Below are 18,705 nucleotides of genomic sequence, written 5' to 3'. Positions count from 1 at the left end.
CCAAAAGCAGCAGAGCACATGGGCATCACAGACATGGGCATCATAGAAATGGGCATCACAGACACGGGCATCGCAGACAGGGCATCACATTCATAGGAATCACAGACAAGGGCATGGCAGACATGGGCATAACAGACATGGGCATAACAGACATGGGCATAACAGACATGGGCATCACAGACCTGGACATCAAGAACCTGGGAATCACAGACCTTGGCATCAAAGGCATGGGCATCACAGACACGGGCATCACAGACATTGGCATGACTGACAAGGGCATCACAGTCATGTGTATCATAGACATGGGCATCACAGACACAGGCATCACAACATGGCCATCACAGACATGGGCATCACATACACAGGCATCACAGACACCGGCATCACAGACAGAGACATCACAGACATGGGCAACACAGGCATGGGCATCATAGACATGGTCATCACAGACATGGGCATCACAGTCACGGTCATCAGAGTGACGGTCAACACAGACACGGGCATCAAAGACACATACATCACAGACATGGGCATCACAGGCATGGGCATCATAGACATGGGCATCACAGGCATGGGCATCACAGACACGTACATAGCAGACATGGGCAACATAGACATGGGTAGCACAGACATTGGCATCACAGACATGGGCATCACAGATATAAGTATCACAGCAATGGGCATCACAGACATGGGCATCACAGTCTTGTTCATCTCAGACATGGGCATCACAGTCATGGTCATCACAGACATGGGCATCACAGACATGGGCGTCTTAGTAGTGGGCATCACAATCATACGCATCACAGATTTGGGCATCACAGACATGGGCATCANACAGACATGGGCATCACAGACATGGGCGTCTTAGTAGTGGGCATCACAATCATACGCATCACAGATTTGGGCATCACAGACATGGGCATCACAGATGTGGGCATTACAGACCTGGGCATCACTGACATGGGCATCACAGTCTTGTTCATCACAGACATGGGCATCACAGTCATGGTCATCACAGACATGGGCATCACAGACATGGGCATCACAGACATGGGCGTCATAGTAGTGGGCCTCACAGACTAGGTCCTCACAGACACAGACATCACAGACACAGGCATCACAGCCATGGTTATCACATACATTGGCCTCACAGCCATGGGTATCACAGACACTGGTATCACAGACATGGGCATCATAAACACAGGCATCACAGACATGGGATTCACAGACATGGGCATCACAGATGACGACATCAGAGACACTGGCATCACAGACATGGACATAACAGACATTGGCATAACAAACATGGACATCACAGACAGGGGCATCACAGACATGGGCATCACAGACATGGGCATCACAGACATGAGCATCACAGGCATGGGCATCACAGACATGAGCATCACAGGCATGGGCATCACAGACATGGGCATCACAGACACAGGCATCACAGATATGGCCATCATAGACACGGACATCATTGACATGGGCATCACAGACATGGGCATCACAGAAAAGGACATCAGAGAGATGGTTATAACAGACATGGACATCAGAGATAAGGTGATCACAGAAACGGACATAACAGACATGGACATCATAGACATGGGCATCACAGAAATGGACAGCACAGACATCGGAATCACAGACTTGGCCATCACAGAAATGGGCACGACAGACCTGAGCATCACAATCATGGGCATAAAAGACATGGACATCACAGACACGAGCATCACATTGGCATCACAGACATGGGCATCACATGCACGGGAATCACAGACAGAGACATCACAGACATGAGCATCACAGGCATGGGCATCATAGAAACAGACATCACAGACATGGGCGTCACAGAAAAGGACATCAGAGAGATGGTTATAACAGACATGGACATCAGAGATAAGGTGATCACAGAAACGGACATAGCAGACATGGACATCATAGACATGGGCATCACAGATATGGGCATCACAGACATGAACATCACAGACATGGGCATCACAGACATGGGCATCACAGCCATGGTTATCACATACATTGGCCTCATAGCTATGGGGATCACAGACATGGACATCACAGGCATGGGCAACACAGACACGGGCATCACAGACATGGGCATTACAGACATGGGCTTCACAGACACGGGAATCACAGACACGGGCATCATAGACAGAGACATCATTGACATGGGCATCACAGTCGTGGGCATCACAGGCATGGGCATCACAGAAAAGGACATCAGAGACATGGTTATCACAGACATGGACATCAGAGACAAGGTGATCACAGAAATGGACATAACAGACATGGGCATCATAGAAATGGACAGCACAGACATCGGAATCACAGACTTGGCCATCACAGAAATGGGCACAACAGACGTGAGCATCACAATCATGGGCATAAAAGACATGGGCATCACATACACGGGAATCACAGACAGAGACATCACAGACATGGGCATCACAGGCATGGGCATCATAGAAACGGACATCACAGACATGGGTATCACAGATGTGGACATCAGATACAATGGCATCACAGACACGGACATAACAGACATGGCCATCACAGACACGGGCATGACAGATATGGGCATCACAGACATGGACAGCACAGGCATCAGCATCACAGACTTGGCCATCACAGAAATGGGCACGACAGATGTGGGCATCAAAATCATGGGCATAAAAGACATGGACATCACAGACACAGGCCTCACAGACTTTGGCATCACAGACACAGGCCTCACAGACATCGTGGGCATCACAGACATGGGCATCACAGGCATGTGCATCACAGACGTGGGCATCACAGTCATAGGCAGCACAGACACGAGCATCACAGAAACAGGCATCATAGACAAGGGCATTACAGAAATGGGCAACACAGACATGGGCATCACAGATATGGGCATTACAGACCTGGGCATTACAGTCATGGGCATCACAGACATGGTCATCAGAGACAGAGGCATCACAACCATGGGAATCAAAGACATTGGCATCACTGACACAGGCATCACAGCCATTGGCATCACAGCCATTGGCATCTCAGTCATGGGCAACACAGACCTGGGCATCAGAGTCATGGGCAACACAGACATGGTCATCACAGACCCGGGCGTCACAGACATCCGCATCACAGACATAGGCATCACAAGAATGGGCAGGGCTGACCTGGACATCATGTACATCGGCATCACACACATGGGCATTATAGACCTGGGCCTAATAGACAAAGGCATCACAGACATGAGCATCACAGACATGGGCGTCACAGACATGGGTGTCACAGCCCTGGGCATCACAGACATGGGCATCACAGACACTGGCATCACAGACATGGACATCACAGTCGTAGGCATCACAGACATGGGTTTTACAGACATGGGCATCATAGACATGGACATCACAGACATGGTTATCACAGACACAGGCAGTAGAGACATGAGCATCACAGTCATGGATATCACAGACATGGGCACCACAGCCATGTGCATCAGAGACATAGGCCTCACAGGCATGGTCATTACAATTTTGGGCATCACAGGCACGGGAATCACAGACATAGCATCATACTTATCACCTTCATGGGCAGTGGCATCAGAATCCTTCTTGTCACTTGCAATCAACTTGGATAAACGCCCCCCCCCATTTCTGTAATAGGGAGGGTATGATCTGTTGGTACGTATTGGTTGGTTTTTGGTGAGGAGCCTCATAGAAAACCAAAGCCTGGATCCCAATGCGTACAATTTTAAGTACATGAACAAGTAAATGAGAGAGCAGCTGGTGCAAGCTCTAGTCCTCTGCTTCAGGGCCCAATAGAGAATGTGAGGCATCACTGGAGAGAGGTGAGGCTGGGGCATGTCTGCTTAAAGAGCAATAACAGATACTGTTCTTAGGCACTGTGAAGAGAGCCAAGGTGCCATCTTCCCTGGAGCCATAGTCTCTGAAACCCTTCGTTCGGCTCCTGGTTTCCAGAGGCATTCAGGGAAATCTGAAGCCACCACGTGTACCCTTGATTTTTTTCTCATATTTTTGGGGATATAGGGCCAAAAGAATGCTAGTCATTCTCCTCCTGAAAGGAGGAAAGTGTTCACAAGACTCAGGAAACTCAGAAAGCTGCAATAGTCACAAGGCCCTCTGGGCATTACATGCTGGCTAGAGGGAGCAGGCTCTTCTGTGGAACTGCTTTCAAGTTGTGCAGACAGCCACAGTGGTGCATCGTTTGAAGGTTGTCACCTGTGCTGGGATGAGTTTCTCAGTGAGGTAGCTGCCTCTGAGTCACCCACACTCCTTTAGGTAACCCCGGTCCACTCCTTGGTGCACTGGCTGGACCTCGTTGGGGTCATTTTTGAGGTTCACAGTCCACACCCTTTCTGGAATGACAGATCATTTGTTCACATCGCCCCAGGAAATGTCATACACTTTGCCCTTCTCCCTCCCTGCCCCCACTTCTAGCCGTTCCTTCTACACATACAAACTAGGTATCCGGAATGTGTTGGGACCTGTCCGCCTTTGGCTGTGCTTGGAAGAGATCTTATTGAACTATAGAATGCTCATACACATCTGACTTTCTAGCCCAGCATCTCCCTACGTGGACACTGTTCCTCTGAGGAAGAGACATGATTTATAATCTTGCAGGGAATTATAGTTGGTAACAGGCAGAGCCAATTTGTGCTTCCCCAGTGGGGCAGGCGAAATCAATTAATGATGAATGTAAAATGGCCAGGCAGGCCTGATGGCAGAGTGCGTGGCCTAACATCTGGAGATGATGGGGAATTTTCTGAAGCTGAACTAATAGGAAGAGAGGAGGGAAAAGGATCAATCTCATGTACAATGGGCAGAGAACCCAGAGTAAACGGGAACCAGGCTCGGGCCTCCTTCCATCTGACTGACTCTGAAATAAAGAGCAAGTCACCTGACCATCCAACATAGGCATTTACTTATGCACTCTGGACAGGAAAGTCTACACAGAGGTGAATGAGCACTTTCCAAACAGGAGCCAAGGGGAGACAATGAGACCCACCTGCCCTAGGTATGTGCTCTGTAGGAGAAAGGGGGAGATGGGGAGGAGCCATCAAGTGCTCCCCTAATAGTACCAAGTGAGGGAGGGCCGAGTTGTAGTCAGGGATGCCAGGGGCTCCTGGAGGTCTCCATACAGTGGGCACCGTGCAAAGCAGTTGGTGCAGGTCTGTAAGGATCTTCATGTATCTGAGTTGTTGATCTCAGAGGAAGCCCAGGCTGCTGTGATCAGCAGCGAGGATGTGGGAAGCTGAAGGGTGATTTTCATGGCTTCCAATCAAATAATCAGCCACACCTGATATTGATCTTTTTAAAAATTTACTTATTGTATTATGTGTTTGAGTGTTTTGCCTGAATGTGTGTGTGCATCACATGCATGGAGCCTGAAGAGGGGGTTAGATATCCTAAGACTGGAGTTACAGATGTTGTGAACCACTGTGTTGGTGCTGTGAATTAAGCCCAAGTCCCTGGTGCTCTTCACTGTTGAGCCATCTTGCCAGCCCTGATAGTGATCTTGCCCAATCATTGCTGCTGTTTCTTTTGGAACGAGTGGCGTGTTCCTTTTTTTTTTTTTTCTTTTTAGCACAGAGTGTGAACCTTATCTGGAAACAACATCAAGGGTTAGAGGTCTGATGGAACTAGGAAGGACTCTCCTTTTCCCCAGACCAAGAAGTTAATTTGAACACCCCCATAACCACAGTTCTGAAACAGATGCCTTGGCCAACGTTGGTTTTCCTCAGTAGATCTGAGATTGTGTGGGATGGTTCACTGGGGAAGTGTGATCCCAGAAGCCATGGCAGAGGATTTAGTGGGGAGGCAGGGAAGAGTGTGTCTGTAAGCAGGGATCTGCTGCAGACCTTGGGGCTTGACTCTGCTGGAAAGCCTGGGAGACTTGCCTAGAACACCTTAGACTGTCCACAGAAAGTAAAATAAAACCAGATGTTCACCTGCTACCTGGGTGCCTCTCCAGATGAGGATTGCACCAGAGAAGCCAACTGTTTTAGCTTGCTTTCTGTTGCTGTGCAAACACTTCAAAAACAACAGCAACAACAACAACAACAACAACACACTTAGGAGAGGAAAGGATTAACACAGGTAAGAGTCCATCATGAAGGAAAACTGAGGCAGAACTCAGGCAGGAACCTGAAGACAGAAACTAAGCAGAGACCCTGGAAAAATACTTCTTACAGGCTTGCTCACAGACTCAGCTCACCTTTAGCCACCTTTCTTATACATCCCAGGACTACCTTCTTGGAATTGGTGCTACCCACAGTGGGCTAGGCCTTCCAACATCAATTAGAAATCAAGAAAATGCCCCCATATAGACACGCCCTTTGACCAACCTGAGAAAGGCAGTTCCTCAGTTGAAGTTCATCCTTCTCCAGTGTGTCAAGATGTCAGTGACAATTAGCTATGGCACCAACCCTATGCTGCATGTGAGTGTGGAGACCCTTATGAGGAGAGGAACCTTCAGGTAGGACGTGTGGTCAGGATGGAAGGATGTCCACTGTCCACTAAAGCTGAACCTGCCATTTGAGAGCTGGGGGATGTGAGCAGAGTTCTGATGGAGTCGGCTGCAGACTGTTGATTCTCTTTTTTTTTTTTTTCAGACTGTTGATTCTCATCTCCTTTCTGGTCATTATGGCTGTAACCTCTGTAGGGATATCGCTTCTCTGATGGCCTTGATGGATCAGTTAGTAGGTAGTTTGTCTTGCTCCACCAGGCAAATGCCTTGGGAGTTTGGTAAGATTAGGAGGACCATGCCTTCTCTCCTGATAGCTATTCCTCTTGGTAGGGTGGTGGTTACAGGATCACTGGATGCCTCAGGTACCATGTCACTTCTTCAGACCATGGGTAGAGTCCAGAACTCTGAGAAGCACTGGAGTCAAAGTATTCTGAGACCTGGAATGTCATAGGTCATTGTAGTCTGAGGCCTGGAATGTCATGGGTCATCATAGTCTGAGACCTGGAATGTCATAGGTCATTGTAGTCTGAGGCCTGGAATGTCATGGGTCATCATAGTCTGAGGCCTGGAATGTCATGGGTCATCCTGTGGGTGAAGGGTGGTACAGATCACTCAAACATGTGAGGGTGCTGACATGTATACTTTTTATTAGTTGGTTTGATGGCTAATCTTCTCATTCTTTTTTTATTGAAAAAATTCATACAATATATTTTGCCTTCCTTCAGTTCCTCTCAGGTCCTCCCCACCTTCCTCCCTACCCAACGTTTCTTTGGAACCATCTATAACATTTGGCTTTTACAATCTTTTTGCCTCTTCTTCCACACAGATCCCTGAATCTTGAGGGGAGGGGTTTGATGAAAAGATTCCATTTGGAACTTAGTGCTCCAAAGTCCCTCACTTAGTGTACATGGTCTCCTCTGCCTCTCTGTCTGTATGTCTGTATGTCTGTCTGTCTGTCTGTCTGTGTCTGTGTCTCTTCTCCCATTCCCTTTCTCCAACCCACTCTCTCTCAAAACAAACAATCTTAAAAAAAAAAGAAAACCAAGAAACAACAAAAATAATGTAAATAGAAACAAACAAGCAAAAATACAATAAGACAAAAAAATGCAGGAAAATGAAATAAAGACCCTGCTGAGCTCGTTTGTGTTGGCTCATACAACTGGCATGGGGCCAGCCCTCGAGCATGGTTGAACACTGGTGAGACTCCACTGGAGACAACTAATGTTCTCCCTTTCAGGGGTTACTAACTGCAGACAGCTTCTTGCTTAGGGGTGGGAGCCATGTTCCCATTCCTTCCTCTGGGCTGGGACTTGCCTGGCTTGACATGGCGGGGGCATGACCGTGGTATTTGTGAGCTCATATGTGTATCTGTCCTGTTATGTGAGGAAGACACCGTTCCCTTAGAATCACCCAATACTTCTGGGTTTTACAATCTGTTTGTCTCCTTTCCCACACAGATCCTTGCGCCTCGAGGGGAGGGATTTGATGAAAACATCACATTCAGACCCAAGCGCTCCAAAATCCCCGACTCACTGCACACTGCCCAATGTGAGCTGTCTATGCTAATTCTCATCTACTGGAAGAAGAAACTTTCCTGAGGAGGGCTGAGAAGGTTAAGATCCAGCATGATGTCTTGGGAGTCATTTTATTGCTATGTTCTTCTAGCAGAAGTATATTTTCTTCTACTAAGACCTATCTAGGCTCAGGTTCTTGGCCACTTCAGGAGTGTCAAGTACGGCTTCCATCTCATGGGATAGGCTTTTGCTGGACACCGGACGTGGGGAAATAAACATGGTGCGAAACATGACCCAGGCCCCGCCAGAGCTCTTGGGCTCTGGGCGGGCTGACTCCGTGAACTGCCGAGTGCTCACCATGCTGCCCGGGTGGGCATCTGGCTGTGGGAAGCCACAGAACCCCAGTCCTTGGGGGTGGAGAGGGAGCAGTCTAGGGTCCCTGGGTCTCACAGAAGCCAGGGATGACAGGTTCTAGCTCTTGGGGATCGCAGGACATCACTGGACACTGCAGAAGAGCTGAGAACAGGTGGGGGTCCTGGGGGCAGTTCAGTCTGCCCTGGGGCCGAAGGAAAAAGGGGCAGGGGGAAAAGGTGGTTCCTGTACAGGCAAAGTCTTTGGTCCTGCCTGGCAGCTGGAAAGGCCTTCTTGCAGGAGATTAGACATGGCTCTTTAGGGGAAGGCCTATTCCATCACTCCAGCATGGAGTCTAGATAAAAGGAGGCAGTCTATGGTTTTAGAGCTTTATTGTAGAAAACAGAGAGAGAAAAGGTAGAGAACTAGAGGCTGGCCATGGCCACATGGAGAGAGGGGAGAAGGGAGGGGGGAGAGGGAGCAAGAGGGCTAGAGAGAAAGCAAGAGAAGCAAGAGACAGGAGGGGCAAAGTAACCCCTTTTATAGTGGGCTGGGCTACCTTGCTGTTGCAGGGTAACTATGGGGAGGAGCATACATGGCTATTGCCAGGTAACTGTGGGGGCGAAGTCCAGACAGCCTACGTGACTGATGGCCACAGAATCATGGAGCTGGGTCCTCCTGTCAGGAGCCTAAGTCTGGGAACATAGCAAACAGGCCTTCCATCCCTTGCAGATCAATCTGTTGGGTTTCCGAGGTTTGAGCCTAGCTTGGCCAGAAAACAGGCTGCCTTTCATGGTGCTACAGGCCTTAAATCCAATCAAAAAAATTTGTGCCACCATTGCATTAATGTAGCAGGCCTGTCCTGTATCCTCGCAGTGCTTGTGGCTGGGTGATACTGGTGGCTACCCGTCTCCTCTGGTGGCACACAGACGACTCTCCAGCACCACACACATACTCTGTAGGTATGAAGCTTCAAGTGAGCCACCAGCCTGACCTCGCCACGTTCAAGTGCCGTCATCAGTAACAGGGCCTTACCATCAGGGTGCAGAGTAATATATGTATACAGCCTTGAAAATAGCCTGTGATGTTTGGGAGTTTTCATGGGACGCCTTTGGCCAATTAATGTCCGTTATCTGGGATCTAAAAGCCACTGACTTGTGTATGTCACCTAGTATTAGCCGTGTAGAGTAGAGTGAATTAGGTCTTGTTGTGCTTCATGGCTGTAAGCAGCACACATAATGGACGCTGAAATGTTTTTCAACAGTGAATGTGAAGGGCACTGGAAAGTTCTGGAGCTGTTATACACCGTGCCCCAAGTTTAATGTATGATCTAGCTATTGACATGAGTAATGCTATGGAACGAATTCCCTCCTTTCTGTGGTTCATGACAAGAAAGGTTTAGGCCATGACAACAGGTCGTGGAGTCAGCTGTGACTAGGCTTGCCTGGGAAGCACTGTGCTAGTCTCCAGACCGCCTTGATTGTGCTCTTTGTATGTTCCAGGACATGGGCTTAAAAGGACAGCAGCTGTCAAGTACATCTCAAGATGTCGCAGGAGTGAAGGAAGCAAGCTTAGCTGTGCCCAGCCTCTGCTTGTGTCTCCAGGCAGAGCATAGAACTACACCCACATTAAAAGTGCAGGAGAACGCCTTGCCCCATGCGTCTATGGCAAAACTGGATGTAAATTCTACTAAAGGTGGAGAATTGACACCAGTTATTCAGTGTCCCAGTGTCTCCATCTGATTTCTAGGATTCTCCTTTAAAATTTTCTATACAATTATTGTTACAGTGTATGTGTGCATGCACATGGGGTGTGTATTGTGTAGTGTGTGTATTCACATTACATGTATGTGTGTGTGGGGGGGAGATATGCATGTCACTATGCATGTCACAGGGTGCTTGTGGCGATCAAAGGACAACTTTGGGAGTCTACTCAATTCCTTCCAACAGGCCCAGTGGATCAAAAGCAGGCCATCGGGGTTGGTGACAAATGCCTTTAACTTGCTGGGCAATACCTTTTGTAAGATATGAGAAAGCATCTTCCCACCCCACCCTCCTCCAGAATTCAGTCTAGGATTGGACCAGAGTCACTGGCCAAGTTGCTCTTCAGAAACCATTTGATCTTCCCATTTGAACCCAGACACTCCTTGTTGCTCCTGTTCTACTGAGTCCATATGGAGAGCGGGAGAATCCTTTCAAAGCTCATCCATCCTTTCCTCCCGTTTGAAGAGACCCTTTGGGGGAAGGTACCCTGTGGTCCAGTGTGGGTCTACACCAGAGCCCTAGCATCTGCTGAGAGAGTGCTCACTGAGGAAGCTCCCTGAATGTTGATGCCAGTGGACCATCGTCCTGGCTTCCCTGGATGGTGTGTTCTTCACTTCCTACTTCCTTTCCAGACTGGGTGACCCTTACATACCCTGTGTGGGGCCATGCCACACATCTCAGTTAACAAAGCCTTTGGATCCCTGAGATAACATCTCTGTGGGAGAGTGGAAGTCAGTGGCCTTGGGAAGATGCAGAATATGGACCCCCTCCCCCATGTCAAGCCACTCCAGGATAACTGATCCCAATCACAAGGGGCTCTGGCCAGGCCCCTGTTATGTGTGTATTTGTGGGACTGTATTCATTTGCTGTGGACTGGTGAAGAGCCTGTTGTGTGGCCTTACCTGGTACTACATACTTTACCAGGGGTTGGGCTAAGGTGGGCAGGAATGGCCCCCACCCCATAGGACTAAATCACTGAGCGTCAGGTATGCAGAAAGAGTCTGAGAAGCAGGTTTGGATTCCTGATCTGCCACACATAAACAGAGGGACTATTGATTAAGAACTGACTCTGTGCTCAGGTCACAGAGAGGAGCTAGATAACAGGCTCTGGCTGTCTTAGCACTTTCCATCTTAAAGTCTTTGGGCAGACCAGGAAACCAGCTGTGGAGGGAAGGGCTGGGCTGCTCCATCCTTCTGGTTCCTAATGATATAAGCCAGGCTGTGGCTCAGAGGAGTGCTACAGGCCTTCCTAGCTTCAAATGCCCCAAATGGATGAAGAACAACAACACCGCCCAACAAGTCCATGTTTGTGCCATCTCCTTGTCCACTTTCCAGGGTCACAAGTTCATGTATTATTGATCAGGCACACCAGGAGCATTTGGAAGATATTTTTATTCAGCTGTAATTATTTCTGGGCACCTATTTCTGCACCCCCACTGCCCCCCAACTGTAGTTGGGTTGGGACCCCAACACAGGTATCTGCTGACTGTGCTCCCCTCTCTTTTGTGTCCACTTAGCCCAAGACACTGGGCCAGGTTGCCGGATGCCAGGAGGGTCACTGAGGCAAGATCATTGGGCAACTATGTTCCCCTGTGGGACAGGGAGTTTAGGCCTTAGTTTTGTAGACCCCCATGCAACTTGGTGGGGTGATGGCTCAGGGAACTGCGAGCTGTAGAGCTCTGAGTAGCTTCCCACTGTTTTCTGGTACTGTGAGGTCCTCAGACTGCAGAGTACATAGCTCCCTGAAGACTGGGCAAGTGGGTGATGGTTTGGGCTGGTACGGTGGCACTTAAGGTGCCCTACATTCTTATCTAGGACTTTGAAGGCCTACCTGGCTTGCCACGGCCATTCCTGGGCTTGTAAGCCAGGGGTAGCCTTGGGTAATGGTTGGCAAGTAGTTATCAATAAATAATGGGCTATCATCCTCCTGCATTGCGCCTGGAATGCCCCCACCTGTGTATCATGATGGTGCACTGCACCATCTCCAGGGTTCTCCAAAACCTGTCAGTGAGCCCTGGCTGGCCTCCAGCTTCTTGGTAGTGCCCACCCTGTCAGCAACTCTGTCAGGACTTCCTGTCAGCCCTGCATGCCCTCCCAGACACTGTCCTCTAAGAAGTAGTCACACACTTTGAAATTAGTCTTTAAGAAGGATCAGTCTTGAGTTCCACCCTAGACACACAGATTTAAGCCTGTGTTAGAGCACTCATGACCATGAATGTGCAGGCAAGGTATGGGTTCATAGTTCAGCTGCCTAAAGTTTGGATCGCATGCCAGGGGCACGAGGGCGCTGCTCAGATCTTCTGGGTAAAGAGCTCCTCCTCTGGCCTCAGATTTGCCAGCTGCTCCCTGGGGAGTCTTTCCATCGAATGTGAGGTCACGAGGAAGGGAGGGGCAGGTTCTTCATCTTCTCATTAGCCAATCTGTCTGCAGGGCAGGGTTGGACTCCTATCAGAAAGTCAGTTGCTTCCCAGGCCTGAAAGGAGACAGGGTGCTGGTTAGCTTGGGGATGAGGCTTTTCTCGGGGCTGATCCACACTCAGGGGTGGGGCGGGCTGGCCACACTCTTTATCTCTGAACCCTGCTTCCCAGGCTGTGCAGCAAATGCTTTCTTTGTTAAGGTATCATTCCTGAGCAGACCCACACTCATTCCAAACCCATGGACCCATGGGTGCCTCTATATCACACACACACACACACACACACACACACACACACACACACACACACTTTAAAATTAGTCTTTAAGAAGAATCAGTCTTGAGTTCCACCTCAGACACACAGCTTTAAGTCTGTGTTTGAGCCCATGACCAAGAATGTGCAGGCAAGGTTCCTAGTTCAGCTGCCTAAAGTTTTGCTAAGTGCACGAGAGTGCTGCTCAGATCTTCTGGGTGAAGTGATGACCACATTTTGAACAGTTTCAGTGGGCAGGAGGCTGAGGGGTGAGGGGCTGAGAGCAGTGAAATCACCTGGTAAAGTCAGTGGAGCCCATCAGTGAGCGAGGACAGTGGGCTCCATCCCTACAGTGCTATGGAGGCAGAATGGGTGATTACAACATCCTGCTGAATGTGGCTCTTGCCTGCAGACCTGCAGGGCTGGCACTGTGCTCGAGGCCCCACTGTGGAATTCAGAAGAGATGGCTTTTTTTTTTTAAATTCTTTCAAAATATTCATTTATATATGTAGCATGCGTGCACACTTGTGTGTGTGTATGTGTGTGCTCGAGCACATGGCGCAGCCTGTGTTTAGAGGACAAGGACAATTTGTGGAAACTGTTTTTTGGGTGCCGTTTCATTGCATACTGTGTTTCTGTTAGGCAGCAGAGCTGCAGCAGCACAGGTGTGAGGGCATACCAGAAGTGGAGGGCATCACCAACAACCTACCATAAAATGAGGCCATGTCTCACTACCAGGCCGCCTTCCCTGCTTCCAACTACGGCATGCAGTACATTATGAGAGACTCTCTCTGAAGAGGCTCACTGCAGGGTGAGGGCGGATACTATCTCTGACACACAGAGATCATAGCATGACCTGCCCAAGGCTACAAAAGGTGGAGGTGGCTTGACTTGAGGTCTCCTGCTTCCTAATCCCCCATCTCTTTTTCTCCCCACCTCCTGGAAGGGCTCCAGAGCTCAAACTGGAGTTTGAGGTATGTTGGTATGGCTTTTTCCTGGCACCTCCTGGAGAGGGAGAACTAGTGGTTACGGAGTCACATCAAGGGACTTTTCTAGATGGAAAAAAAAACCATCCAAAATTCATGAATTAAGTGAGATTGTAAAAGGGGTCTGCAGAAACGGGCCAGCCTTATTTCCTCAGATGTCAGACCCATGCATGGCAGTGGAAGGGCAGATCTGACTCCATGGGTGATGAATGCCCCTTGGGGGGCATATACCTATCTGCAAGTGCCCCTAGCAGGGATTTAAACAGTTTGCTGGCATTTCCCTGGGTCCTAAATCAAGCCAACTCATCCTGGCCCTCAGTGCTTCCTCGGAACAGGGAGCCTTATGTCAAACTGCCCTTGCAGGGATCCCCAGTAATGAGTGCTCGAAGAAGCCACAACAGGATGGATACTGAATTAAGAACAGAGAGTCCCAGGTAGGGCAGGGTGTTTGCTTTGGCTGCAGTGGTGCAGGCCTGGCTGCTGTTTGCCGGGCCTGATAAGTGGGCTTCATGCAAGTGCTACAGAGTGGGCCCCCCGGGCCATCTGCTGTGTCTGGACAGGTTAAGTCTGCTGGCTGTGTGGGACATGGCCCCTTTTAACCCCTTCTCCATGGCTTCCCCGGAGTCTGCATGGTCAGTAAGAAACCAGAGGGCGGGGCGGTTCCTTTGAGAATAAGAACCAGATTGTGGCACTGCTGTGTGTTTTGGTGAATTGCTTCCAGGCTGCTGTTTGGAGAACAACACTTCTGGCTGCAGGACACAGGAGGCTGCCATTCTGGCTTCCAATTCATCCTGGTCCTTTTCCCCAGAGACCATGAGGCACAGCAGAGAGGGCCACTCTTTCTCCTTATGGCTTTTGAGACAGTGTGGCTTGGCGGAGAGAGCAGCGGAACATACATGTGGGCTTTCTTGGATCTGCTTCTCGTTAAATGGACCACCTTGGGCAACTTCTCCAACCGTAGTAAGCCTCAGATTCCTCATTGGTCAGAACAGGGGTCAGGATCTTGTCTCCGTCTTATAGTGTACCGGGAGCATAAAATTCAGTAAAACAAATGAAAATCCTTGTTGACTAGCCGAGAGAGAGAGAGAAAGAGAGAGAGAGAGAGAGAGAGAGAGAGAGAGAGAGAGAGAGAGAGAGCGAGCATGTATGCATGTGTAAGTGCGTTGTATGCCTGTGCACACATATGTGCCTGTGGAGGTCAGAGCAGAGTTCAGTCTCGGGTATTCTTATTTAGAAGGCGCGCATCTATTTTTACATTATTTAATGAACTTAAGAGTGTGTGCTATGGAGCTCACCCCTGTGGAGCTCAGAGGGCAACTTGAGAGCTTGGTTATCTCCTTCCATTAAGGGGTACTGGGGACCAAAGCCATCAGACATGGCAATAAGCACTTTTACCTTCCAAGTCACATAGCTGACTCTACCTTTCTGCGACAGGGTTTTTCACTGGGACTGGACACTAACCCATTAGCCTAGACTGGATGGCCAGAGAGCCCAGGAGTCACCTGCCTCTGTTGTCCTAGTACTAGGACTGTCAGTGTGTGTCCCTGCCCAGCTTTTAACATTGGTTCTGGGGATGAAACTTGGGTTCTTATATCTGTGTAGCCAACATTACTGACAGGGCCGTTTCCCCAGCCCTGATACACATCCTAAGTAAAGTACTCACACCGGGCACTGGTAGATGGCATAGGCCTTTAACTCCAACACTAGGCAAATCTCTTGAGTTCAAGGCCAGCCTGGCCTACAAAGCAAGTTCTAGCCAAGGTTATACAGAAAAAACAAAACAAACAAACAAACAAAATAAAAAAAAACCCTGTCTCAAAAAACAAACCAAAACAAAAAAGTGCCCAGGCTTTGCTCTGTGGCTCCCTTCTGTCAGGGACAGGGACAGTGTCAGCAGGACACCATTCTTATACCAACTTTGGGCTTGCATCTCTTCTGAGAGCATTGGGCAGCAAATGCCTCTACACTGATTCCTTATAGGCTCTGGGGGGAGGAATGATGGATGTCTTGTGCAGTTCCTTATGGGGAGGCCAGTAGGGCCCTTCCTCCCTTCTCTTATGTCCCCACACTATCTCTCCTCAATTCCTTGGGGAGGTTTCTGGTCCCCAGGCGATGGCCAATCTTGATCATCAATAAAGACTGAAAAGTGCCTGAGATGTCAGTCAATCACATTTCTGGGTGGGTGACATCTGCAGAGAGAATTAACAAAGCAGGGAGGAGCCACTCTGAATGTGCGGGCTCCATCCAGTAGGCTAGGGGTCCAGACAGGATAACAAGGGGGGAAGGAGAGAGCCTTTCCATCCTTCCGTGTGCTTCCTGGCTCCATCCTGTGAATTGTTCTTCTCTGTCCTTCCTGCCCCCATGGACTGATGCTCTGACACCATGATCCCAAATGGAACTACACTCCCTTAGAGTTGTCATCAATGGAGAGGTGACAGACACACATCATACCATACGCTTCCTCTTCCTGCTGCAACATTCCTGTCCTTACACAAAGTCATATTCACAGCCCCCACTTAACAACAGCCACCACCTGGCCTCCTGATTTTCTTCAGCTCCATCCCTGGCCTCCCCTCCTCTACATAGCTGCCCTCCTTACACACACCTGACCTTACATAAAATGGCACAGACCACCACTACCGTGTGGTGGGGCCCATGTTGCTGTTCCTGGTGCTCAAGTGGTGGCCATCCCAGTGACAATCTAGTTGTGTGCTGTGATGATAACAGTCCTCCTTCAGCTCCAGTGTCCTGTCAAGGTCAAACTGATTCTGTCTAAGCCACAAGTGGATAGCAGAGAATCTGGGCATGATGTCCACCTGGGCAAGGTGTCAGCCACATGGCCCAAGCTGCCTGTGCTGAGTCTGTGCACAAGGCTTGGTTGTCTGTGTGGTGAGGCTGAGAGGTGGAACGTTGAGGGGGTAGGGTCTATTGGGAGGTCCTTGGGTCAATGCTGAAGCCTGAGCCCTGAATGACTCTTGGCTCCTGTCTTGCCATGTGACCCTCCCTCTTACTCCTGCTGCTGGGAGGATCTAAGCAGAGCAGGGCTCCTGCAACCGTTGTGTGTGCCCTTAAACTCCTAGAACTGGGTTAGAGGGACCACTTTTCTCTACTGAGTTGCCCAGCCTTAGACATTTTAGTATAGCAATGGAAAATGGACAGATATTAAGGAGGGCAGCTTCTGACAAGCCAAGACAACGTTAGGCCATTGGAATATTGGGGTGAGGCCAAGATTAAAGGCAAACACAGGCTAGGAGGGCCTGGCTTTGTTCCTGTGGGTGTCTGGCTTACTGAGGCTTTGTCCACAGTAGAGAAAAGATGGTTAGCCGACAAGAGAACAGACCAGTGAGGATGGCCAGGAGGGGACTTCTCTTCCTGCTGTGGGACAGGTATTTCCTCCAATTCAGATACAGTGTCCCCAACCCCAGGCCTTCAAGTGATATTTACATCCATAGCTCCAAGAGCCAGGGTTTCAAGGAATTACCAAACCTCCCTCAGCTCCTTCCTGTTAGGAGAAGGCTGGCAGGAGACAGAGATGCCTTCAGGGGACAGAGAGCAAAGCCAAGGTCAGGAGCAGGGAGAGGGAGTCTGGCCAGGTGCAGCAGGGGCATCCAAGCCACTCACCCACACACCTGACCCCTGGGAACGAGGTGTGACAGGCCAGGCCTGTGGCTGCAGGAGCTAGTGAGATTTCCTTTGCAGCTTCCTGCTTGCTTTAGTCTCAAGTCTGGGATAGAAGAGTGGGGACAGATGGACCCTGGAGGGGTCCCCAGGGACTGTATACTTACATTTCTTCTGTAGAATGCTCTGTCTGGCCTTGATGAATGCTAGGATGTCGGAGTCTGTCTGGCTGTCTCCAGTGAGAGGGATGGATGATAGGGGCCTTTCCAAGATTGAGGACAAACACACAGCACAATGTTATAAGTCACTGCACCCCAACAGCACCTTATACCCGGGTGTAGTGAGTGAGTGTGCATGTGTGCGTGCATGTGTGTGTGTGTGTGTGTGTGTGTGTGTGTGGTCAGAGAATGACTTGTGGCAGATGGTTCTCTCCTACAGAGGGTTTTCAGGTTGAAACTCAGGCCATCAGACTGGCTGGTGTAGGCTTTTACCCACTGAGCCTGCTCTTCTCTTTTGGGGCACCTGGTTTTCATTTGACCCTCCAGCTTTCCACTTCCTTTGTGAAAACCTCATGGTGTACTCCCTTCTTATCACTCCTGGAATAGATTTCAAACCCTGCCCCATGACTTCCTGGGTCCTAAGAGCCCTGACCCTGGTTCACTCCTGGACTTTATTTTTCTACTTCAATAAACGGATGGGTCCAGTCTTGGGGCCTTTGCTCCAGCTGCTCCCAGTCCCAGAGGCTGCCCCGGATGCTTTTACACAGCTGACTGATGCTTGCTCCATCCCATCATCTCCAGCCTCTGTATTCTCTCATCCCAGACGTACTCAAACCAATCACACTCTACCTACTTTTCCTTTGGCACCCAGCACAGATTTGACATCTTGATGATGTCTCCCCTGTACCCATGCAGGGCTGACAAGGTGTAGCTAGTTGCCCCCAAGGCAAAGGCTGCTATTCTCTCTCTTTCAGATCATAACCATATTTAGCTAAAGTGCGACTGCTAAAAACTACATTTCCCAGAATCCTTTGTAGCCATGTGGCCAAATTTGTAAGCAGAAGAGTTGTGTGAGATGCAAAAATTCTGAAAAGGTGAGGGTACTGACTCCTGCTCTTTCTTCACTTGGCTTAGAGAACCCCCTGGCTTTGCCAATCTCATGCCTAGGAAGGACTCCACAAAGTGAGTGCGTTCTTGAACAATCAGGTGACCAGCTTGTTCTTGGTCACTGTGATTTTTGGTGGGCACCCTATCTGTCGAATTCTGCTCAGGAGCTGCATGGCGGGGGGTGGGGGTGGGGTGGGGTGGGG

The 18,705-nt window shown here is 49.5% G+C and overlaps 1 protein-coding gene across 1 annotated transcript in view; it reads right to left on the bottom strand.

Annotated features, from left to right (window-relative positions):
* Nucleotides 1-11,547: 11,547 nt before the first annotated feature.
* The window catches only part of Kif6 (kinesin family member 6), a 291,689-nt gene continuing 284,531 nt past the window's right edge, over nt 11,548-18,705 (bottom strand). The window contains exons 22-23 of the mRNA XM_021149143.2: nt 17,564-17,658; nt 11,548-12,596 (exon numbers count right to left, since the gene is read on the bottom strand). Of these exons, the coding sequence (XP_021004802.1) occupies nt 12,580-12,596; nt 17,564-17,658 (112 nt within the window). The 3' untranslated portion in view covers nt 11,548-12,579. The remainder of the gene's footprint in view (nt 12,597-17,563; nt 17,659-18,705) is intronic.

The sequence above is a fragment of the Mus caroli genome, chromosome 17 (assembly GCF_900094665.2).
Source record: "Mus caroli chromosome 17, CAROLI_EIJ_v1.1, whole genome shotgun sequence".
NCBI classification, from domain to species: domain Eukaryota; kingdom Metazoa; phylum Chordata; class Mammalia; order Rodentia; family Muridae; genus Mus; species Mus caroli.
Note: the sequence above shows the minus strand (reverse complement) of the source record. Positions and strands in the feature narration are given on the sequence as shown.